General features: G+C 34.2%; 1 protein-coding gene across 6 annotated transcripts in view; it reads right to left on the bottom strand.

Annotated features, from left to right (window-relative positions):
- The window catches only part of TBC1D5 (TBC1 domain family member 5), a 529,649-nt gene that overhangs the window by 72,545 nt on the left and 431,368 nt on the right, over positions 1-25,736 (bottom strand). For all 6 annotated transcript variants that reach the window (XM_020289588.2, XM_076005553.1, XM_020289677.2 and 3 more), the window contains 2 exons: positions 18,101-18,186; positions 1,144-1,430 (listed from right to left, as the gene is read on the bottom strand). In XM_020289588.2, coding sequence (XP_020145177.2) covers positions 1,144-1,430; positions 18,101-18,186 — 373 coding nt within the window. The remainder of the gene's footprint in view (positions 1-1,143; positions 1,431-18,100; positions 18,187-25,736) is intronic.

Below are 25,736 nucleotides of genomic sequence, written 5' to 3' on the forward strand. Positions count from 1 at the left end.
TTTAATAATTTTCTTGGAGTATATGGAACATAGTTTAAGGTCTTCTTACTGACAATATTACTATTGTTATTGTCAATACTAGTTACCAAACAATGATGTAACAGAGGGATCCCTTTAAGACATGAATGAGGCTTGGGTCAGGATGTTTGCTCTGACATTAAATAGCACCAGACTGCTATGCTTTGTGAGGTTTTAGGATTGTTTTTCATATATATTCTGCTATCATATTACTATTTCTTTTTTCTATAGTATAGTTAGCAGAGCCCCACCACTAAAAATAAATGTAGCTGTTTCTAATCCTGTTCAGAACAGGGTGACCTGACACATTATGTCACTTTAAAAACAGGTGGAAAATAGAAGTATAAAAATTTGAGTAAGAACCCTAAAAGGCTCTCTTATGAATAAAGTACATGAGGGTGGTGAAGCACTGGAATGGCCCCCAAAAAGAAACGAGCTCACCTGAGTCCTAGCAGCAAGAGTGCCACCAATAGCAGTACCAACAGCAGTGCCCCCTCACTCATCAAATGAGATATTTCACTTGGATTATCTCTCAGGTTTCCTCTGCTCTAACTTTCTGCGGTTCTAACTTTTACTGCATGGACTCATACACTTATTTTGGCTGCTTGAGATAGTTTAGATGTTTTCCTCCCTTTATGATTCTAGTTTGTATTCCTTAGAGGTGAAGCAGCTGGATGCAAGACCACAACCCTAGTGCACTGCACTAATGAATTTATGACTAGGAAAGCCCATGGTATCTGAACTTCCCATTTCAAACTCTCTTCTAGGCAGAAGCATTCCTGTACAGAATTAGGAGAGAACAGAGTCAACTGATCTCAAGTTCTGTGTTGTGTTAACTCATGTCATCATGCTATACGGGCACCCACAGGACATAATTGCAAGTATACTAGAACGTAAGTGTTAAAAAAAACAAGCCCTTAACAAATTACCTCATAAAATGTTTTTAATTAAGAACAATACAGTATCTGATATTCCAACTTAAAAAGGATCTAATGTAACAGATTTAAAAAAATAAGTTTTGCATTCATTTCTATTTCTAGGAGGTTGATTCTCATAAGGTGGTGAGGAAATTCCAGGCAATAACCATGAAAGTTTTCTTTAGATTTACTAGCACTTTTTTCCTACCTTTGTTCAGTTGCACAGGCATGCTTTCCGATTTCATCAGCCGCTGCTGCTGCTGCTGCTGCTGCTGCTGCTGTTGCTGCTGCTGCTGCTGCTGCAAGTGATGCCTTGGGGCCTCTGCTGAAGTCCTGGCGGGAATCACAGCGGAGGAGGAGCTACTGCTTTGGGCCCCTAGTACAGGGCCACCAGCACTGCCTGGAGCCATCGCTGGGGAAATCAACTTTCTTCCAAAATTTATCAGGCTATTAGAGACCTTATTTATATTCAGAGGAGCACCTTTAGTATTGGTCCTGCAAGTAGAAAAAAAAAAGAAGTGGAAAGATATCATTGAAATGAAGAGGATGACTCTACTTCACATACTCCATTGGTTTAAAAACAATCCTTGCTAGTAAAAAAAGCCATTTACTAGCTACATAAAGTGAGAAGTGAAAACTTAAAGTGCCCATAGCATAAAATCATGAGATTCTTAAAAAAATGGCTTATGGAAAAAAGTCTTATTACTTTTTATTCATTCATTCAACAAATAGGGCTGATTATGTGGCAACATTCTGCTAGGTTCTGGGGATATAATTGCTCAAAATAGCCATAGTTCCCCTCCTGGAGCTGCTAGTCTAGCAGGGAATAACTATATCAATCAAGTAACTGCATAAATGAAAAAATGTTTAAAACCTGTGATATGGACTACTAACGAGAGGTAAAGGGCGGGCAAGTCCTGGATGCCCACAGAAGAGGGCACCTATGAAATGAGGCTGGGACTAGATTTCCCACAAGCCTTGGCACACAGGTACTGGGGCTTATTTAATATGATTTTGGAAATAAATGTGTTTGAGAGTCATGAAATAGATTCATAAATATATGTCAAATGCCCAGTCCACTAAAATTGCAATCCACATTTATCCCTATTCCAGCACTCTATATCTTCCTTCCCTATATCCCTGGCTTATTTTTCTTGAAAGAATTTTTCATCATTTAACATATATTTTACTTATTTGGTTACCATTTGTCTACCTCTTCCAATCCCCATTTGAATATAAGTTTCATGAGGGCAAGGACTTCTGTCCTTTTGTTAAATGCTATATTGCCATTGCCTAGCACATTGTAGGTGCTTTACAAATATTTGTTAAATGGTAGCTACATCTATATACCCTTGTCACAGTGGAAGAAGAGTCCCTGCTTCTAGCCATGACCAACTTCTCTATTTGTGATCTAAATCTCATCTCTGACATGTTGAGATTATTGCTTCTGTGTCCTTTTCACCTGCATCATCATCCTCTCCTTTACTGCATCATTGCATTAGCATACGGCCATGGTAACTGTGTATGTGCGCATACTAACTTTTCCTTTGAACCCTCATTCCTTTCAAGTTGCCATCCCATTTCTTTCCTTACTCACATGTATTTTCAAGCTACCTTAACTTGCTACTTCTGCTTCTTCAGTATTTGGTCCACTAAGCTCTGGTGGTGGCCTCTTTGCCATTGCCCTAAAACCACTCCTTAAGGTCACCAGTGACTTCTGCATTGCAGATCCAAAGGTCTGTTCCTATTTGACTCTACCTCTCAGCAGCTATCAACTCCCTTAACCACTCTTCTCCCCCTTCTATACTTTCTCTCTTGCCTTCCATGATTCACTGGTATCTGTGTTGTAACCGTGTCTGACAAATCGAGGGCACCAAGTACACATTTGTTAAATGAACAATTACTCCCCAGATGATTCAGAATTATCTTGAAGACCAGTTATGATTATAATTTATTTTAGTTGTAAGAAGTAGCGCAACTCTAAGACAATACCAAAGTTTGCATTTTTATTGACCAAATCATTATTAGAAACTTATTTCCTTATATTTTTGCTTCTTTTTCATAAAGGTGGGAAACCGAAAATCAACTTTGAGAGATCCACTTATTTGCTTTTAATTAAACTGAATTTTACTATCATTTCCTTCTTCCAGATCCACCTAGCAGCACTTATATAGTAATTCTACTTTTTATATGACAGCCAAATCTTTAGCATTAACTAGGTATCACTCTAAAACAGAATTGATCCATAGTTCTAGAATAAAAGGGAAAGAACACAAACCTTCTTTCGTAAAGTTTTCTCTAATGGTACTAGCTAATGTTATGGGCTAGGTATTGAAGACTTACATTGCTTTGCAGATAGGACAAATCAAATTTGAAACATGGAATTTAGTTTCATAAAAGAAAGATCTATTCGTTTATAACTCAATTAAGTGTGAAAAATTTCAAATGGTTCTTTTGACATCAAGTTTCATCTTTAAAGACTTGAGCTATTTAATGTCCTTCCAAAAATTATTAAAAATAATGTTTCCTAATGGATATAAAGATATATACAGTGATCATGCACCACTTACTTTCATTTTTCAGCTGCTTCCAAATGAAGTAGAACATTGTCAATTTATAAGTACCATAGGTTAGCAATAAAGAAAGCACTCAATACATGTTTATTGAAAAAAAAAGAGAATGACTGAAATGAAAAGAACTCATAAATTCTGTATTAACGAGGCATTTACCTCTGGCATTATATTCTACTCAGCATCCTGGATGCACTCTTATTTCTTATGAGTGGTAGTAGAAAGAAGAGTTATCATGATTTTGAAGTTCTGTTGCATTTTAGTTTTGCTTGTTTGCAAGTCAAGATTCATAATTCACAGATATGAAGAAGTTATAATGTTGTTAGCCTCTTTTATACACAAAAATGTACTAGTCAAATTCCCAGATTGCCAGTTGTAAAATTTATATGTTGATAAAAGTACTAAGAAACTGCTAGAGCATTATCAAGAGATTATGGTTAATGTATCTTCATTACTACTAATAACCATGAAAAACATATAGATCAAGCTTATGCCAAGCAATTTTTCATCTGAATAGCTCTTAAAAGGGGATGAACATAGTTTTCCTCTTTTGAATTTTTTTAAACCACTTACTCCCTCATCTACTACTCATGGCTTCCAGAACAATATTTTCTTTTCAAAACAATTATTGAAGGTGACCATACGTAGTTTTAGGATATAAGCAACTATAAAGCGTGTACTTCTAGGGAAAGCAATCTGCTCATAGTTTGTTTGTTTTTTTCAAGGTATCACAGTTTTTATGCCACAGTTATCTAATTTGGATCTAAAATATGAGTAGCAGCATTCTTCAAATGGAATATTAAACAACTTCCAACAATTATTGGCTGTGATATGTACTATTAAGTCATGTGTGTTAAATTAATGAAAATTAATGCAGTTGTCACAGATCTGATGGACAGTGGGGACTGAACTGGATTAAAGGTGGAATGCAATGTGTAAACAGTGTTGAAATAAATGGCAAGAAGAATTTGGAGTTAACAAGACAATGAATATCAAATCTAATGAATTCTGTGTAACTGAAGGCTTTTATTAATGTCTACTTATTGTTATTAAAAATAGCACCATCTAGGAGAGGTTGTTTTAAAATTGGGCTAAGAATTTACTTTTGGCACTTCATTTAGGAGGTTAAGTCAGCATCAACAGGGGCATTTTCTGAAGCTCAAATAATCTCTTCAAAATACCTGTCCCAGAACCTAATTCTGACCTGATTTCACCATTGGGCTCCTTTGGTTCAATTTCTGAAACTCTGAGAATGGGTGACTTCAGCTATCTCCTCCTAGCTTCTTATTACCACTTGAGCCAGAAAGCAACCTGGCTTTCTGACCTATTCTCTACTGAAAGAATTTTTAGAGTCTCCAATGCCTTCTTAGTTGCTAGAGACATGATCTGTTTCATCCAACTTCTAAAATCTTTCTGAAGATTTAAAAAAAAACATTATCTTATTATCACCTCTGTAACAATTACCCACAACCTTTTCTCTCCTGGTATCTAAATCTTGACATCCTGGTTTATCTCCTTTTTACCTATATATTTAGTTTAGAACTCATATTAAATATCTAATATTTGTTTATTTCAAATTTTGTTAGATGCTTGTTTATATTTTTGTTACAGAATCAGTTTTCAACTTATTTTAAGTTTCTCTATACTCTAATTTATATTTTTCTTATTTTTTTCCTTGCATTCTCCAAAATTGAATGCTTAGTTCATTCATTCACTTACTCATTCTTCATTTTCTCTCTTTTCCAATAAAAGCATTTAAAGCTACACATTTGCATCTGATAAGAGCAATAGCATCACAGTTTGTTCTCATTTTCTAAACAGTCTGTTGACTTAATTGTTACTTAGGTACACTTACACATTTAAGATGGGTGGATTTGTTTGTCTTTAAATATATTACTCAATTTGATTTATTAAATAAAAATAGAAATAGCAGAAAAATGGAAGTGGGAAAATGTTCTTTTTCAAAAGGATTATAGAAACCACAAATTTGAAAAATATACTGGTTTATACAAATAGTTTTACTAATGACTTGGAAATGAATGTTGTTCATTACAAGTAGCCAGTGTGATTCACTAAAAACAAGTCATTCCATTTTTTTGTTTGATAGTGTTTAAGGTCTTTCAGATTTTGTCAAGGTATGTCAATACCTGTGAGTATAACAGAGGGTAATGCATGTTCAGTTATAGCTGAATAATTATACTCCAAGTATATTGTTCAATATTCTAGTGCCCACCAAGTGCTCCTGGTGATTATGTGTGTCTCAGACTTTGTTCACAGATTTATGCACTATTCCATTTTTTGGTTTATAATCTTCTGTTGATGAGCTGTGCAAGTACATGAGAGTTATTTACCCTGTCTGGACCTAAGCTTCCTTACCCCTAAAACAAGGGTGCTGAATTTTATGATAATTTAGGTTCCTTTTATATAGAAAATTTTACAACTTTGAGACTTGAAGAAATAGAATATATGATTACTGAATTTCAGACCAAAGGCTGCAGAGACAAATAAAAATAATCAGAAATTTTTGAAGAATGTCCTCGACACAAATAAATGATAAATGTTTGAGGTGATGGACATGCTAACTACTCTAACTTGATATTACATATTATTTATATGTATTGAAATAGCACACGGTAGCCCAAATATATGTACAATTAAAAATAGTAATAAAAGCAAAAATAAAAAGACTGAAAAAAGAATCAAAATTTAAAATAATCTCAACAGGCTAGCATGAGAGATAAATTAAACAGATACAATGTAACAAAGATAAATAAAAGCTCATGCTATTATTTTGTAATTGTACATTACATATAAAACAAGAAGGCACAGATTATCATGAGTTCAAACCCAAAAAGGAATCAACCAAGGTCCCAAACATTAATGTTTTGGTTTGTTTGAGAAGGCTGACATGTATCTATAGTGATGATACTGAGGAAAATTAAGGTTCTTGGGCTGCAATAATACTAGATGAGTGTCCACACTGCAGGAGAAACTGTACAACTATGGCAGTCAGCTTTTGGTGATGCATTAATTTCTGAGAGAATTGAGTTGTGTTTATAAAATGGATTGGAATAGGTGGAAGTTGAAAACTATCTTAAAAGAAGAATGGCTGAAAAAATCTAGGAGCAAGTCCTCCAATATTGAGAGTGCTGCCATGAGGGAAAGGAGCTCCTTTTTGTTGTGGCTTTGAAAAATGAGATGAGTTACAAAAGTTACAGAAGAGAGTTTAAAAAGCTCTGACATAGGAAGTCCTATCTAGTGATGGAACAAGCTCCACTTATAATAGTAAGTGCTCTAATCTTGGAACTACACAAGAAGAGATTGGAAAATCATCTTTAGACACACAGGCTTTCCAGTCCTTCCATGGCTGAGACATAATATTACATGGAAGGCCCTTTCAAACTCCAAGAGTTTATGCTCAGCAGTGTCAAATATCATCTGTTGTTACATTCATTGTATCATTCAGATGACAGGACCAAATAAGAGGCCTGTACAATAGTCTACGACCTTGAGGAATGTTGGTCAAAACTTCGTCTCCAAACTTACTCATTTGCCCTGTTTCCTTAATTCCACCCTTAGTTTCTATTCTGTCACTTTTGTCCCTTCTTTCTCCTCTTCGTCTTCCTTCCAACATCTGTTTTCTCTATCCTCTTCCCTTTACTGTCATCGTCTCCCTTTTTTTTCTATCATTTTATCATATCATTCTACCTATATTTTTTCTACCATAAAAAATATTTAATGTATTTTAAAATTATTTTAAGTACAAAGAGTACTTGGTAAAAGTAAATTGATGCTACTAAATATATATCTATAATTATATCTCTTTGGTTTGGGGATAAATATTCTCTTTGCATCCCTGTATATTCCTAGTCCATCATTAATGATATACTCTGATTGGACTATGGCTTATATTTATTAATATTTATTCCATGCTTATAGATATTAATCTATTTGGAAATTTAAGTCATCAGAGTTGCAACATAATACTTTTGTTCAAGATGATTCTAATATCTAAGCTAATAATCAGCATGAACTTCTACTTAAAAATTCTATAAGCTGAAGGCCTTGAATTCTATAAAATGAATTGGTTTCCAATGTCCTCAATTCTATAACTTTGAAGTTGAGTGTATTAAATTTACTTCAATAACAGACATCTAAATCTAATTTTAATTTGAGTGCCACAATGTAAGGCTTGTTATTTTAGAAAATGAATTCGCTTCCACTCAAGGAATTTCAGATTTTATAGGTCTTTATTAAAACTAAATGATAAAAGTTAGCTTATTATTTATTCCTTAGGAGTTTGAGTTTCAAGGAAAATATGTTTCCTTTTGGCTATAAGACTATAATTCTTTTATGTGTAGCAGGTAAATTTTTGTCAATATGATGCAACGCAAAAGGAATAATGCTTTTTAGGAAGAAAAGAGTTGGCACTGGTGAGTGGTGGATATAAAGTAGACTGTGGAGCTTACCTAATTGCGTGTAAACACAATTTATAACATTGGTTAAACTAACAAAACAAATAATAACCAATTATGTATTAATCATGGTGCATGAAATCATTAGATAAACTTCTCTCTCTTCATATATCCACATCTATCTACCTACCTACCTACTTATATATCTTCACAATAGCTTCTAGAAGAAAACGAGAACATCCTTGATTATAAAGGGTTAACTCAGCACACTTGTGTGGCCCAAATCCTATATGTTCCAAAGGTGTTCAGGATTGGCCCTTGACTGATTCCCAGGAGATAACCTCTAAGCCTTTGGAATATCCTGCCTGATAAGAATATCTTTGTATACCTGGGCCCTGGGCCACATTGTATCAGTTTGACCACATGTGTTGTTATAGATCTTGCTGGGAGAATTAAGCACTTCACTGAGAGAGTGCAACTGAAAGTTTGGAAAGGCATAAGTCAGAGACATTGTGGGTTCAGTTCCAGACTATATCAATAAAGTGAATATTGCAAAAAAACAAATCACACAAATTTCTGGGTTTTCCAGTATGTATAAAAGTTATCTTTACAGTATACTGTAGCCTATACTGTAGTATATTAAGTGTACAACAGCATTATGTCTAAAAATTGTAAAATACTTTAGTGCTAAAAATTGCTCCTGATGACCTGAGTTTTGGAGAGTCGTAATCTTTTTGCTGGTGGAGGGTCTTGCCTTGAAGTTAATGGCTGCGAAGACTGGGATGCCTATGGCAATTTCTTAGAATAAGACAACAATGAAGTTTGGCACTTCAATGGACTCTTTCTTTCATGAAAAATTTCTCTGTAGCATGAAATGCTATTAGACATCATTTTACCCATATGACTTATTTCAAAATTGAACTCAATTTTCTCAAACCCTGCTACTGCTTTGTCAACTAAATTTATTTAATATTTTAAATTCTTTGTTGTCATTTCAACAATGTGTAGCATCTTCACCAGGAGTAAATTCGATTCCAAAATAATACTTTGTTAGCTCATCCATAATAAGCAATTCTCCATTCATTACAGTTTTATAATGCCATTGCAGGATTTCAGTCATATCTTAAATTTCTGCCTCTAACTCCACTTCTCTTGCTATTTCTATCTGATTTGTAGTTATTCCTGCACTCAAAGCTTGAACTCCTCGGAGTCATTCATGAGGGTCGGAATCAACTTCTTCCAAATTCCTGTTAATATTGATATTTTGGCTACCTCCCATGAATCATGAATGTTGTTAATGGCATATAGAATAGTGAATCCTTTCCAGAAATTTTTCAATTTACTTTGCTCAGATCCACCAGAGGAATCACTCTCCATGGCAGTATATGGCCTTATAAAATGTATTTCTTAAATAATAAGACTTGAAAGTCAAAATTACTCCTTGATCCATGGGCTGCAGAATGGATGTTGTGTTAGCTGGCAGGAAAACAACATGAATCTCCTTGTACATCTCTATCAGAGCTTTTGGGTGACTAGGTACATTGTCTACGAGCAGTAATATTTTGAAAGTCATGTTTTTTTTTTTTTTTTGATCAGTTGGTCTCAACACTGGGCTTACAATATTCAGTAAACCATGTTATAAACAGATGTGCTGTCATCTAGACTTTGTGGTTCCATTTATAGAGAGAAGGCAGAGTTGATTTAGCACAATTCCTAAGGCTCCTAGGACTTTCAGAATGGGAAATGAGCACTGGCTTCAACTCAAAGTCACAAGCTGCATTAGCCCCTAACAAGAGAGTCAGCCTGTGCTTTGAACCAGATACCGACTTCTCCTCAATATGAAAGTCGTACATGGCATCTTCTTCCAACAGAAAGCTGTTTTGTCCACACTGACAATCTGTCATTTTTAGTATAGCCATCTTTGTCAACTATCTTAGCTAGGGCTTCTGGAAAACTTGCTGCAGCTTCTCCACAGCACTTGTTGCTTCATCTTGCACTCTGATATTCTGGAGATGACTTCTTTCCTTAAACCTCATGAACCAACCTCTGCTAGCTTCAAACTTTTCTTCCGCAGCTTCCTCACTCAGCCTTCACAGAATCGAAGAGTTTTTAAAAGATAAAACAAAAAAGAATCCTAGCTTTTGGCCTATCTTGGCTTTTGACATGCCTTCTTCACTAAGCTTCATCATTTCTAGTTTTTGATTTAAAGTGAGAGATGTGCAGCTCTGCCTTCCACTCGGACACTTAGGAGCCACTAAATGGTTATTAACTGGCCTAATTTCAACATTGCTGTGTCTCTGGGAATAAGGAAGCCTAAGGAGAGGGAGACATGAAATAGCGGGTTGGTGGAGCAGTCAGAACACACACAACATTTATCAATTAAATTTGCCTTCTTATATGGACGTGGTTCGTGGTGACCCAAGATCATTACAATATTAACATCAAAGGTCACTTATCATAGATCACAATAGATATAATAACAACAACAATAAAGAAAATATTGGGAGAATTACCAAAACGTGACAAAGAGACAGGAAATGAGCACATGGTGTAGGAAAATGGACTTGCTGGGGGATGCAGGGTTGCCACAAACCTTTAATATGTAAAAATACACAACAACTGTGAAACACAATAAAGTGAAGCACAATAAAACAAACTGTGCTTGAAGTACTAAGGTTCATCAGTTACCTTAGGATTGCCCTTGACTCCTCTTTTTCTCTTGCATCACATTACACATCAAGTCCATCAGCAAATCCTTTTCAAAATGTATCCTGAAATAATTCACTTTTCTCTTTTGGTACTGCTAATTCCAAGTCACTATATCATTGCTCATCTTGTGGCTAGTTTCCTAACTCTAAAGTTTCTCTGCTTCCTCTCCTCCTTGTATACCCTTTTCCACACAGCAGCCAGATTAATGTAAGTCAGATGACATCACTCTACTGCTCAGAGTCCTTCAGTGAATTCCCAAAACACTTAATTTAGGATAAAATCCAAAGCTTTTTCAATGGCCTGCAAGGCAGACCCTATATGACCTAGCTTCCTACTATTTCTCCAACCTTGTCTGCTAATACCACTTTCCCCTGTTGTTCACTGGGTTCCAGTCATACTGTCCTGCTTGCTATTCCACAAGCACAGAAACATGTTCCCACTTCAGGAGCTCTGTGCTTGCTTTTCCATTTACCTGGAATGTTCTTTCCCAAGAATCCACGCAGCACACTCACTATTCATATATGTTCAAATACCATCTTTTCAGAGAAACTCACTTTGACTACTCTACCAAAAAAAATGAACCCCTTCACTCTTTGACCCTTTACTTTGTAATTGTTTTTGTGTTTTTCATATCAATGTTCAATTCCTTAAATGGTATTTTTAGGTTTTTAAAAAATTTATTGCAGGGTATTTTTATTGTTTCTTTCTTATACTAAAATATAAACTCCACATTTGTCTTGTAGACACTCAATGAAAGAAGAACTGCAAACAGCAAATAAACATTTAAAAGGCAGTTCAAACTCGTAATTAGTCAAGAAGTACCATTTTCGCCTTTCCTATTAGCAATCAAAAATCATTGAGCCAGCACTGGTAAAAGTGCTTAGGGTCCCCTAAGCCACCAACTGGGGGAGTATAAATTGAAACAAAATTGGTAATCCTGCCAAAGAGTTCTTCTGTCTCTATATGTAGCCCTTATAACCACCATATTATTCCGTAGAGATATGTTCATCATGGTCCAGTCCTTTATCTTTGATGAAAAACCACTGTAGCTATGAAACCATTGATAAAGTCCCTGTTCAGCTATCTAAGGCCTAAAATGTTGTAACTAGATTGCATCCTTCAGCCATAATTGGCCTTGCTACTACTTTCTAGGATGTTTGGAGGCTATTAAAGAGTTGTTATATTGAGGCTGTCACTCAATATAAGCAAGATTATATTGAGTGACAGCCTCAATATTAGCCTCAGATTAGCAAGAGGGAAAGTGAAGATGATCCAGAGGGAATATATATACTCACAGGGGAAACCCTCAGAAAGGACCAGGAAGTAGAGGTTAGACAAGAGACAGGCAGATACCTGGAAAGCAGGGGGCTAATACCTGCTATATCTATGGCAGTGGACTTCTTATGTTGCAAATCCAAATAAGGAACGAGGATGCAAAGATGACATGTGATTTCATGGATAAGAATAACTCTAAAAATCAAGAAGCCTGATTTCTCTTCTCTGCTTCAGCATGGATTGCTATAATTAAGTCTTTAAAAGCAAGTGCCTAGGTATTTTAGTGGTAGATTTTCCATTACATGTGTGGATAATATTCACTGTGCTCTGATTTCACTTACTTGCACATTTCTTTTTAAAAATGGGAATTGACATTTTCTCATTCATTCAACTTTTGAGCTCAGAATGACAATTTAACATTCAAATCTGGTTCCAATTTTGTCCTTAAATAACCAGAAATTGCTGCCATAAAAAAACAGTACATTTAAATAAAGACTCATCTATCAATAATTTACTTAAGAATCTGTGACCACTGAAATGCCCAATTGAGTAGTCAAACAAGAAAATTTCTTATTTTTTAAAGTCTACAATCTCCTATATTAACAGTAGAATTACTTACCTTCTTTATTCCAGAACATTCATGGATTTTCTGTTTTGAAAATAACAGAATTTTTCAAAATGGGTAATTCTTTCTCCTATGCAGAGGTGATGAAATAAATGGTAGCTGAGCTGTCAGTAGTGCCTCCAGAGCATGTTTCACTTTATCTATTAGCGCATTTTTATAGGACCCACAACTATAGGTCTTTTAACTTGCTTAAGCAATTTCATATAACCAAAATTAAGTATTTCATTTGATTAAATTAGGCCTTAATAGAGATGGAAAAAAAAAAAAAACAAGCTTAGTTCTCTGATCTCTCACTGAGCAGATAAGCAATAACATCCTCTGTGCTAACCTTTCCAGCTTTCCTCTACCCCTCAAAAGAATTTAAAGAACTTAATTGATACTGAGGATGTAGTCCTGTGTAGAAGGCCTCCTTCAGGACCCTTGCAAGGGTTATAGGAGGAAGCCAGATTCCGGGGAAAGAAGATTCTAATAAGGAGGGTCCCCTGGACACTGAAGATGTATCCACATTACTCAGCTAGACTCCATGTTTCTATGAGGAAAGCATCCATTCTTACCCAAGAATCCTAGTGGCTAATAAATAATTCCCCATCTCTCCTAGGGATCAGGATCTGATCAGCATGGGAATGCTTTTCTCAGGGCCTGCCCTAACTAGAATGTCCTAAAAAAGTACAGGTTCCCAGGAAGCACAACTATTCTTCTAATTATTGTAATCTTATACTTGAATCTGAGCTCTGTGAGAGGAGGAACCATATCTATCTTTTTCATTGCTGTTTTCTCAGTACCTGGCACACAGAAGAAATTCAAATATTTGTGAAACGAATGAATGCTAAAAGCTTCCATTGTGAAGTAAAGTATATGCCTAAGACTAATATCTTACATGAGTCTAAACATCCTTGACGTCAAGCTCTGGGTCTTAGAATCATATCTCCAAGGCCTAGCACATTACCTGGTACTGTTTATAGTATTCAATAAATATTTAGTTTAATTACTGAATAATAAATACTGGTTTGAAACCTAAATGACATTATATGATTCATAAAATGATTTTTAAGATTAGGGTTTATTGTACTTACTTACATAAGGACTGCATTTTTTCAAAGATATTTTATTGCTAAATTATGGTAAAGAAATAATACACTAATAATGTTTCCCAAGCCATGAAGCCAGGAAATCCATGGTTATCAGTATTAGTAGTTAATTGGCTGATCAGAATTTCAAAGGATACTGATAGCTATATAAGTGCAATTCTGTGATATTTTTATGTTTAAATAACTAAGCATTTGTGCTATAAACACATTTATATCCTAAATGCCTTTTCTGCTCTATCAAATATGGTTGTTAACCAATTTAGGTAAAACGGTAATACTATATCCTATCTAGTACAGATCTTTTTCCTTTTTAAAAAAAATTTAGGTATAATTTGCATATACTTTACAGATCTTAAGTGTTCAGTCTGATGAGTTTTGACAGTTGTGTACACCTGTGTAACCACCATCCCAAATTACATACCCAGAACATTTCTTTTACCCAGAATTCCTTCCTGTCCCTTTATAGTCAGTTTCAACCCCTCATCCTGAGGCAGCTACTCTCTCATTTCTATCACCACGTTAGCTGCTTTTTCTTAAGCTTCACATAAATTGAACCATTCAGTATGCACTTTTTTGTGTCTATTAATAGCTTTTTTTTTAGTCAGAGTAATGTTTTTGAGATTCATCCATGTTATTGTATATCTCCTCCATGTATACCAAGGGTGAACTGTAGTACATTCTTTTAGATTGTTGAGTAGTATTCCATTATTTGAACATATCATAATTTGTTTATCTCATCTCTTGTTGATGGATATTGGGTTATTTCCAGATTTGGGGAACGATGAATAAGGCTGTTATGAACATTCTCGTGGAGGTGTTTTGCTGTTTGCAGATATGTTTTTATTTCTCTTGGACAGAGACTTAGAAATTAAGCTGCTGTATTATAGGGTAGATATATGTTCAACTTTATAAGAAACTACTGCACTGTTTTACAAAGTAATTATACCTTTTTCCACTCATATATATGAGGGTTCTAATCATTCCACATTCTTGCCATCATTTTCTATTGACAGTTTCTTATAAAGACACCATTCTAGGTGGTGTGAAATGATATCTCATTATAGTTTTGATTTGCATATTCCTGTTGACTATGATGTTCAGTATCTTTTCATAGACCATAGATGATTTTTATATCTTCCTTTGTGATGTGTCTGTTCAAGCATTTTGCCTATTTGGTCTTTTTTTTTGACTTGTAAGAATTCTTTATATATTCTGGATAGGGGTCTTTGTCAGATATATGTATTAAAAATACTACTCTCCAGTGTGTGATGGCTTGCTTGTTCATTTTCTTAATGATGTCTTTTGATAAACAGAAAAAAAATTAATTTTGATAAAGTTCATTTAATCTATCTTTTCTAGCGCTTTTTGTTTCCTATCTAATAAATCTTTGCCTATTCTTATTCTCTTACTATAAGAGGTCCTCAGGCTACCAATCAGGCTTGATGATTTACTAGAAGGACTCACAGAACTCAGAGAAGCTATTATACTCATGGTTACAGTATATTACAGTGAAAGGATACAGATTAAAATCAGGAGAGGAAAAGGGTTAGAGTCTAGGAAAAACAAGTCCGGTATTTCCTGTGATGAAGAAACACTGAGGGGGACAACAGGTTTGTGAGTGTAGAAGTAGAATCAAGAGTTCAGTTTGCAAAGTATTAAAGTTGAGATGCATATGGGATATCCAAGAGAAAATGTTTAGTGGCCCATATAAGTCCGGAGTTCAACGGGAAGGGTAAAACTGAAGACATAAATTAAGGACCGTTCAGCTATAGACAGGATGTAAAGCCATGAACTGGGCTGAGATCCTCTAAGGAATGATTTATTGATAGAAAAGAAAGAAGCTTGGGGCGGGGGTATTCCAACATTTAGAGAAGAGAAGATTTCAGCAGAACATGGCATGAGGTGGAATGGCCACTGAGACAAGATCTTGTGTTTATTATGGAACTATAGAGGTTCTATATACATTAATGATTTTATAACTTGTCAGTTACATCCACTACAAATATTTTCCTAATTTTCTATTTATCTTTTGATTTTTATTTTTGACATATCTACTTAAAAATATTTGTCGTATAGCCAAATCTATCAGTTATTCCCTTTGTGATTTCCTCCATTAATGTTAAAGTTAAAAAGTCTTCACACAATTATTTATCAATTAAAAATAAATAAATAAACGATTAAAAAGTTCTCAGATAAATATTGGTCAGATAGGCACTTGTACTTTTTCCATGTTTGCTTGTTTGAGTATGCTTTGGAACTTATTTTGGTGTGTGGTAAGGTTGTAAGTTACCCAGCGACATCTATTAACTCTTTCCTTGCTCACTGGTCTGTTATGTCTTCTATTTCACATACTACATTTCATTAGTTCAATTTCAATTTTAAGCTTTGAAATTACACAAGAGATGATGAAAAACTTTCCTTCCAATCATCAAACAATACTTTGCATAAGAATCTCAGTGTGCTTACACAGAATTATGTAAAACAGAAACATTTTGCAGAAGAAAAATACAGGAAGTGAAGGCTACATAGAAGAAAATAAAAACATGGATGGGAGAAAGGAAATGTTCAGTATATTTCCTTTGGGGGAAAAATGTTAAAAATGTAAAAAAAAAATGGCATACAACAAATATATGTTGAATGCCTTCCCTATACCAGGCATTGTCATAGCTGCCACAAAGCATCTGATGAATAAGACAAAGTACCTGCCCTCACATAAATGAATCATATAACTTCAGTTAGTGATGATGGGATAGAGTGAACAGGGAAGAAGACAGGTAGGGAGGTGAAGAGTGGCCTCTCTGAGGTGATATTTGGGCTCAGCCCTAAATCATGAAGAGGCATGGAGACATGGGGTAGAAGTTCTGTAGCAGGAGGGAAGAGTCAAATGCAAAGGCCCCAAGTAAGGGCAAGAAACAGAGAGGGTCAATGAAGTTGTAGAGAAGTAAAGAGAAGAGCAGAGTGGAAAGAGATAAGCTCAAAGAGAGAAAAAAGGGCCACAGGAAGAAGACTGAATTATCAATGACAATAGGAAGCTTCTGGAAGAGTTTAAGTGGAGGTGTGATATGATTTGTTATAAATTAAGATTTCTTTGGCTGTTGTGTGAAAAATAATCTGGTGGGGCAGGGAGAAGGGGAGAGAAGGGATTTCAGTTCTTTCTTGTATTAAAAAAAGAACCTAATATACAATGTTCTTTTAAACATACCCAAACTAAATTCTTGACATAATGGGGAAGAAATACCAGTGATTAGACAGTAAAATTCCAGAGGGCAGGGATTTTGGTCTTGTTTGTTCACTGGGCATCTCTAGTAACTAAAATAATCAGAGTTTATCACTCAATAAAAATTTGTTGAATTAAATGAACAAGTGACTGTAGGGAATAGCTTTTTATTTGTGTAACAAGACAGATATGAAATTAACAAAGAGAAAAGAACTTCAGAGAAGTCTCATGGGCTATGGAACTGGTCTCATAATTATATAGTATATCAAACTACGGGACAAACAGATTTCAATCAAAGATGGGTAATTTTACAATAACATTAAACCAAGACAGGGTTCAAAGTTTAAATTTAAACTTTAAATTCAAGTTTAAATTTAGCTACTTTGTTGTAAACTTCTTCCCACCCCTAGACTATGAGTTCCTATGCAGCAGGAATTATAACTTATTTTTAACTCTCCAGTAACAGCAGAACACATTGTGTATATGTACTCCATAAATGTAAATTTAGGCTGTTGGAATTCTACTGAAGAAAAGCTAGCAGATAGGCAAAATGCTTAAGGAAGAAAATTCGGACAACTTGGCAGCATTTATCATTACTAACATTTTTGTCTTCCAGAGTAAACTTTGAAATTACATTCTAATTTGAAATGGTTCTGGTTTGACAAGTTAACTCTTGAGACATCCGAATATAGTATTATGAAAGAATAAAACTGTTCATCAACCCTTTACGCCAATGTTAATTTCTTTTAAAACTAGGATTTTAATGTTTTTTTTATTCCTACAGTGACCCTTAAAATTTCTATGTATGCAATCACAAACGCACACACAAGATGCATTTATAAGCTTATTGTGTAGTTCTAAAGACAGCTGGGAAACCCAATTTTAATTTTGTTACTGAAATAATTTAAAAATATATTGTAGAACTGCCTCTTTTCAATCAACAGCAAAAATCCAGAAAGAGATTATACATGTAGGCACAATTTATTCAGGTTTATTAGTGTTAGAAAAATGAAGTTGCCTAACTTCAAACTGTAACAAGTACTCTTATATTTATTTAATTTTTCATCTTATCACTGACATCAATATATACCATTTTCTTAGGCCTTTAAAAACATTTCGATAATTTATTTAACAAAAATCCATTATGTACCTCAGCCACTGATATGCTAAAATCTGGAAGATTATTTTTAGCGATGTGTAAAATTTCCTGATGACCTCTGAGACCGTCTTGTGATTTATAACTATCATCAGAGAATGGGGACTTACCGGCTTTTATTCATGAGGTCTGCTCCCCTTGCTTTGTAATAATCTAAGTTTGGGTGGAATTGATAAGTCACTGGTCTTGGATTTCTCTAAAGGAAAAACAAAACAAGAAATTAAAATGTATAAAGCTATTTAAATTATACATTAACATACAAAAGGACAGAAATAATCATTTTTATATTACTTCAGAAAAGAATATACATAGTAATAAAGTTTAATAATCAGTGTGCTTGGATTTTGCTTTTTTTATGCTCTTTCTTGATTAAGCATTAAAATTATCTTAATATGTTTTATTTTTACCTATCTTATGGTTCACATAGATTTATTCCTGTCATTAGAGTTATTATCTATTTATTTTTTTGAGACGGGGTCTCACTCTGCTACTTAGGATGGAGTGTAGTGGCTCACTTATAACTCACTGTAGACTCGAACTCCTGGGCTCAATGATCCTCCTGCCTCAGCCTCCTGAGTACAGGTGTGTGCCACCATGCTCAGCTAATTTTTTAAAAAATTTATTTTGTGGAGATAGGGTATTGCCATGTTTCCCAGGCTGGTCTCGAACTCCTGGCTTTCAAGGAATTCTCCCACCTTGGCCTTTCAAAGTGCTGGGACTATAGGCGTGAGCCACCATGCTTGGCATAGATTTATTTTGATGATTTCAGAATATAACTTTCCAAAATAAAATGAGACAAAATTATAACAAAACTTAAAAACCATATGAGATGTAACACAAGCACAAGCTATGCTAAAAGGCTGAGAGATACAAGTAATCAAGGTAACTGCATTTTGAAGAGTTAAAATGACCATGGTTTTTGTGAACAGAATTCTAAATATGTCCACTAGATGGCACGCTGAGTCTTTCTTCTCCTAAAATCAGTTCTTTCAGAATTCAGTAATTCTCTTAAAGTTAGCAATTTCTATGTCATCTACCCTTATTTATGAGGTTAATAAGTGTCCAAAATATGCCAGGTAGTGGCAATATTAGTAGGATAACCATTACAATACAAAATCAAATTGACCAATGCCTATTTTCATAAAAGCAGCAATAACACTGCCTTTCTGCGATTTAATGTTATGTATAAACATTGCAGAAATGTTCTTGAATCATTACCTTGGGTGTGTCCACTTAAACGCATTGCTATTATTTAAATATACCTATTATTTAAATGTATCAAGTCCATCATAGGCAAATAAAAATTAAACAAATATACTTCTACTTTATAATGACCTAACCATATTTATAAGAATAACTTAAAAGAATATCATCATCTCTAAAATGCTAAATTACATGCATTTTCCATTTAAAAAGTTTTTTAAAAGCTTACAAATAAATATGCTCTAATATTTATTTGCACATATAATTCAAGTTAATAATTTGAAGAAGGGCAGGCACCATCCTTTCAGAGATATTCTAGACACAGAAAAGCTGTGTTTTATCTCAATAGAAAATTACCAATATGCTTAGATATCAATCCATGGAGACATAATCCCAAGGCACTGATATACATGCATGTAGGCATAAGGCAGGCGGAGGACGTAATTGCTAAGGTTAAATAGTTTGAAATTCATCAAGCTAACAAGCTGCATCTTAATGGCCATGATGGACCTTTTCTTTTTCTGCTGAAAAGAGAGTATTTACACAGCTCAACCCTATCATATCTCTTCCAAGCCAGCCCTAATCATCTGACAAAAATGACAATCCCTTGATTTAGCTCCAGCTACTACTCCACTGGTTTGGTATTCAACACAGTTCTACAATAATCAAATCTGAATTGCCTTGATGAAGATAACTGATGCTTCCATGACTACCATACTATTAAGTCTAACAGTGCAACTTTTCTCTCTCCAGGAATTACATAGGTTTCCTCATAGTAGCTGATGACAACCTGAACCCGAGTATAATGGGAAAATAAAATAGAGGTTAAAGCCACTGGCAGATTGACAATGCATTCATGATTTATTTTAAAACTAACTTTCGAAGGACTATCACTCATGACTAATTTTGCACTTTATTCTCAGTACCTGGAAATACATTTTGTTTTTGCTATTATAAAAGGCTTTTCTTCTCTGACTTCCAACAAACTAATAAAGGATTATGTTACTTTTTACTAGAAAATAATGAAAGAAAAGATCACATGGAACAATTTCTTGAAACATCTTTATAAAGAAATGACAAGCAATTCAAGACACGCAGTGCTGATCTATCTAAGCACTTAAAGCCATTATTAGGAATAATGATCTAACTTGAACACAGAAATGAGGCTCAAGTATTGCTTTCACTGAGGCCTATTTAAATTCCTACGAGACTTACTGGTATCAAAGAGAGAGGCAGTTTAAAGTACCACTGTACTGGCAACAAACAAAAAAGAATCAAAGATAATGTCGAAAAATAGCATTTGAAATGTTAAGAAAATAAAATCAGAGGTTATGGTTCAAAGTTATTCAATCGGGTTTTCTGTGGAGGAGGTGATGCTGTTTCTAAAACATAAATATACAGACATATAGATGATCTAGACTAGTGCTATCCAACAGAAATGTAATTTGAGTCAAAATGCAAACTTCGTTTGTCATTTGAAATTTTCTAGCAGCCACATTAAAAAAAGAAAAGAAAAACCAGGTGAAATTAAATGTAATAATATATTTTATTTAATATAGTATATCCAGAATATTGCCATTTTAATATGTAATCAATATATAAAATTATCAATAAGATACTTCACATTCTTTCTTTTGTACAAAGTCTCTGAAATCCTGTATGTATTTTATACTTATAGTACATCTAAACTTGGACTAGCCACATTTCAGGTGCTAAAAAGCCGCATGTGGCTAGTGGCTACTGTACTGGATAGCACAGAACTCAATGTCTGACATATGCAAACCATTACATGACTATAAAAATCAGCATTTAGACATGAACAATAAAAAGGGTAAAAATACTTTTATACATTGAGATTCAGTACTAGAAGCTCTTCAATTTACCTATAATTCTTCTCTTTCAATTAAGTTAGTTTTTTTCCCTTCTGAATAAGTTTTAAAAAGTTAATAAATTTTGGAATACCTTCTCACACAAACAAAAAACAAGTTAAAACTAAATAATAGGTTCAAATCATTGTTAAAAATACACATACAAATGTACATACATAGGTAAATGGATAGACAACTGTGACTATGTAGCGAAATGATATCAATGGTTTCCTCAGGAGATGAAATGAAATGAGCCAAATTCTAACTTTATGCAATTGAAACATTTTAAAAGTAAAGAGATATTTTCTCTTCTTATTTTAAAAGATTTTTTCCAAATAAAACTTGCAAAAAATATAATAATTATGATTTCTAATCTCTAAAGATCTAGAATTTTCTCTAAAATATAAGAGCCACTAGAATTCTAATATGTAATACCAGACCCCATGACAACTGTAATTTCTCATTGTGCAGAACAGGTTATGTCAACACTTTAATATTACATCTTCATCTATATTGGAACAATTAGTAATTACAGTCAGGCGTTAATGAAGGGGATATGTTCTGAGAGAGGTGTCTTTAGGCAACTTCATCGTTGTGGGAACATAATAGAGATCTTACACAAACTTAGTTGGTTAGGCCCATTATACATGTAGGCTGTATGGTACAGTCTATTGCTTCTAGGCTACAACCCTGTACATTATGTTACCATACTGAATACTGTAGGCAACTGTAACACAATGGTATTTGTGTACCTAAACATATTTAAACATATGAAGGTACAGCAAAAATATAGTAGTATAATCCTATGGGACCACCATCATATATGTGCTCCGTAGTTGATCCAAACATTGTAATTTGGCACATGACTGTATTTTAAACTCATTTTCACACAGTTAGGACTTCAACTACTATGATTGTTTCCAAACCAATTTATATTTTTGTAAAATGTTTTTTGTTTTGGTGAATTTTTCTTTGAGAGAAAGACAAGAAAATGGTAATTATATCTTAACTCTGTGTATGGAAGAATACCAATTATATTGCATGTCCTGGAGAGTCTATGTAACTACACACAAAGATGAAGAAATCACAAATTCAGTCCACCCTGGATTTACCATGCCTTTCCCAGACCAAACAGGATGGGCTTAAAATAAGTCTTTCACAAGATTTCAGCCAGTTAACGTCCCAAGTATCACTCAACTCTTTTCTGTTCAAGTTGTTGAAACTCTATTTAAAGCCTTCTCTTCAGTATTTTATTTTACGGCAATTTAAGAAGAATGCTGAAAATTCCACCCATGGCATGGACAGGCTGGAATTTTGGGAGGGATTTTAAAAGTCTAATGGACAAAGAGACTTACAGAAGCAGATCTGACAGTGGTAGAAACAAGTGTCCTAGAGGAAACTATATGGAAAAACAAAACAAAACTAAGCAAAACCCAGGCTGTGCTTCTGACTTTACAAATGCTTTTGTTAATTTAGCACAATCACAAAATCAATTTACAAATAGTGCTTAAATGGCATTGATCAATATAAGAGATAAAACTGAAATCTATCTAATCTCTCAGTTACAGTTAACTTTCTTCACTTCTGAGGTCTATATTCTATGCTAGCAACCTGCTATGTAGTGCAATTTCAGGCAAAACAAACACCCTGTCCCAGAATGAGTATGAGCTGGATGGTGAACATCTCCCTCGGGCCACACTCTATAACGGAAGACTGTACATCAGCATACAACCCTCCTCCCCCTGCCACTCTTTACCCGCATGGCCGCGTTTCAGTATTTTAAGTTCAAACTCAACTTTGTTATGGTAGTATAAAAATATTTAAATGCTAATTCAGCTACAAGAAGTAGAAAGAACTACAAGACAGTACATGACAATTTTCCTTGTTCTGAGCTGGTGAAATCAAGCTCATCTAACAAAAGTCATTATAAATACTGCTTTCTGGATTGATCCCCTAACTACTAATCCTCACTTGAAGATGGTATCTCCTTTTGAATCGTCATATAAAGACTCCAGAAGGAAAAAAGTCTGAGGTACTCATCTGGCTTTGAATGACACAATATTTTCAAAGGGTTGGCTATTTATAAATACCTGCAGAACTCAAAAGTGCAAAAGAACAGCAATTCTAGTGATACCCGTCCTAATTTATTAAGACAGCAGGAGTTAATGTAGAGTTAAAGTTGTATGTTAAAAACAAAAGCACCAGGGTAAATGTAACATCGCTCATCTGCTTCAGGGGCACGGGGTGCCTGGGGGTTGAGGCAAGGGCTCAGTGAGGCTTGTACTCAGATTCTTGCTCCACCATTGCTAGCTGAGCAACTGTAAGGAGTTAATTACACTCCTAGCTCTAATTTCCTCATCTGTAAAACTGTACTACGAATTATTAATAAATGACAAAATGAAAATTAAGCCCTCAGCACAGTGCCAGGCACTTTATATGAACTCAGTGAAGTGGAAGCTATGATTACCTTTTGGTACCACCAAGTGCTGACAAACACAGCCTGAATCAAGGACAGATTTGACAGTTTGGCAACCTAAAATCCATGATAAAAAATAGGTAGAAAAAGTGATGTTTCATACTTGCGATACTCATACATAAATTTAGGATAGATTCTGCCAAACATTACATTTTTTTTAAAGCAAAAACACATATTTAGGAAAAATTATCATGCATGCTGGATCTCATATGTGGGGAGAAAGACTGTCTTATTTCTCAGAATAGGAGCACGTAAGTTTATAAATTTTTAAAAAGGTGTGAAATCATACTATGCTATTAATGCAGTATTTGTTTGCTAGCTTATGAGATTATAATAATCACAGTGATTTCCTGCAATATGTCCAAATTACTGTCATTTTTATAGTTTACTGGTCACAATTTTTACATTAAACTGACAAAGTTCCTATAGCACTTGTTTAATAGAACAAAAATTTTATATTTACAGTATAATGTATGTTTGTCATGAAGAAAAGAAAATATTTGACAAATGAAAAATTAGTTTTCTTTTTCCTAATATCTTGCTACTAAGCCTTAATTTTTATAGCATGCTAGATTAGAAAAGGAAAAAAAAATAAGGCTCAGAAGGAGTAACAGCACTGTAAAAATATGTCGAATGTTTCTCTTTGATGAAAAATGAGACCCTTATTTTAGTGAATATGTTATTGCCTCAATGCTGGGGGAAAAGCAACCATCATTAGAAAAACGAATTGCTCAGCTGTTTATAAGCAAAAAGCTCTGGGGGAATTTCTCAGGACCCCAAAGGCAAAGCATTACAGGGTTATGCAAACATATGTTGCAGGTGTTTTAGGGGAGACAGGTGGGCAAACCTCAGCCATGGAAGAGGAGTTAGTTTAATATGCTGTAACTGAAATGAGATAACCTAAATGCATCCAAGTGCAGAGATGCCATGGCAGGAGTGAACTGGAGCTGTAGAGCAAAAACTCTCCTTAAAATAATTATCTTGTTAGTGCCAAGCAAACAGAATTTTTCTCTTCTTATAGTTTTATAGAAAACAAACACTGCCAATTACTTTTTTTTTTTTTTAAAAACTAAAGGTATTTTAAACCTGGAACAAAGAACAGCCTGAAATAGCGATAATTATCCAAAAAAGATAAGGATGAAGCATTGTTGCCTTTATTTAAACAAATATTCCTAAGGAGACAGTTTGTTGTAATATTCCCTCTTTGGTTCACTAGGCAACATTAGATTTATCATAATTCTCCTAAAGCCTAAGATATTTCTATATTAAAATGCTAATTTTGTCTTTTCTTTTGCCTGTAATTAAAGCTGGGGAAATTTGTGGTCTGATATTCAGTGATTGCTAGAGGGTTCACAAAGGTCTCAACATTTCTGTCTCTTATTGCCACATACTGCCCTTTTCATTAAATATAAATACAGTACCACAGTGAATCAAAAAAGCCGACATTATAATCCTACAGGGTCACAAAATTTTTTGTATTTCCACATGTGCACACACATATCAATCAGTGATATTATCTGAATATTGCTGTCAAATCTAGACTTTGTCCCTTATTTCCTCTTCTTTGTTTATCCAAGAGTTGATTTTTCTCTTTATATTATTTGTGATTGAGGACAATACTCATTTCACTACGTGTTTATGCATAATAGTATTATATATTGAACCGTACCTTCCCTATCTGAACCATTTTTCTTTTTAACAACCTATACTGTGAGTTAATTTGATACTATGAAATACTAATTTTAAATACTATGAAATAAATTCATAACATATCAGATTTGGAAAAATAAAACCTAATTTAGTTTTTTTTTTAACAAGACTACAAAATCCAATATGTGCATTCATCAATTAATATAGATATTAATAAAAAATATATATAAATATTTGTGACTTGGTTGTACATTACAATGTTATTTCAGTACTGGGATTAAGACTTAATAATTCCTAGGTATTTTGATGGAAAATATGTATCATGAATAGTAGAAAATAAAAATTTCAGAGCAATGGACAGAAAAATTTAGGTAATTCTTATCTATGTATCTACAGATGAAAACTTAGAAGAAAGAAAATTTAGAAGAGAAAAAGTTTAAAAAAAAAAAGGAAGCAAAAACATCGTTAATTGGGTAAAGACACAGACAAAACCTCTGAAGCCATGCCAGCCTCGTTTTACATATTGAATAAGCCCAATTCCCTAAAGTG

The sequence above is a fragment of the Microcebus murinus genome, chromosome 1 (genome assembly GCF_040939455.1).
Source record: "Microcebus murinus isolate Inina chromosome 1, M.murinus_Inina_mat1.0, whole genome shotgun sequence".
NCBI lineage: Eukaryota > Metazoa > Chordata > Mammalia > Primates > Cheirogaleidae > Microcebus > Microcebus murinus.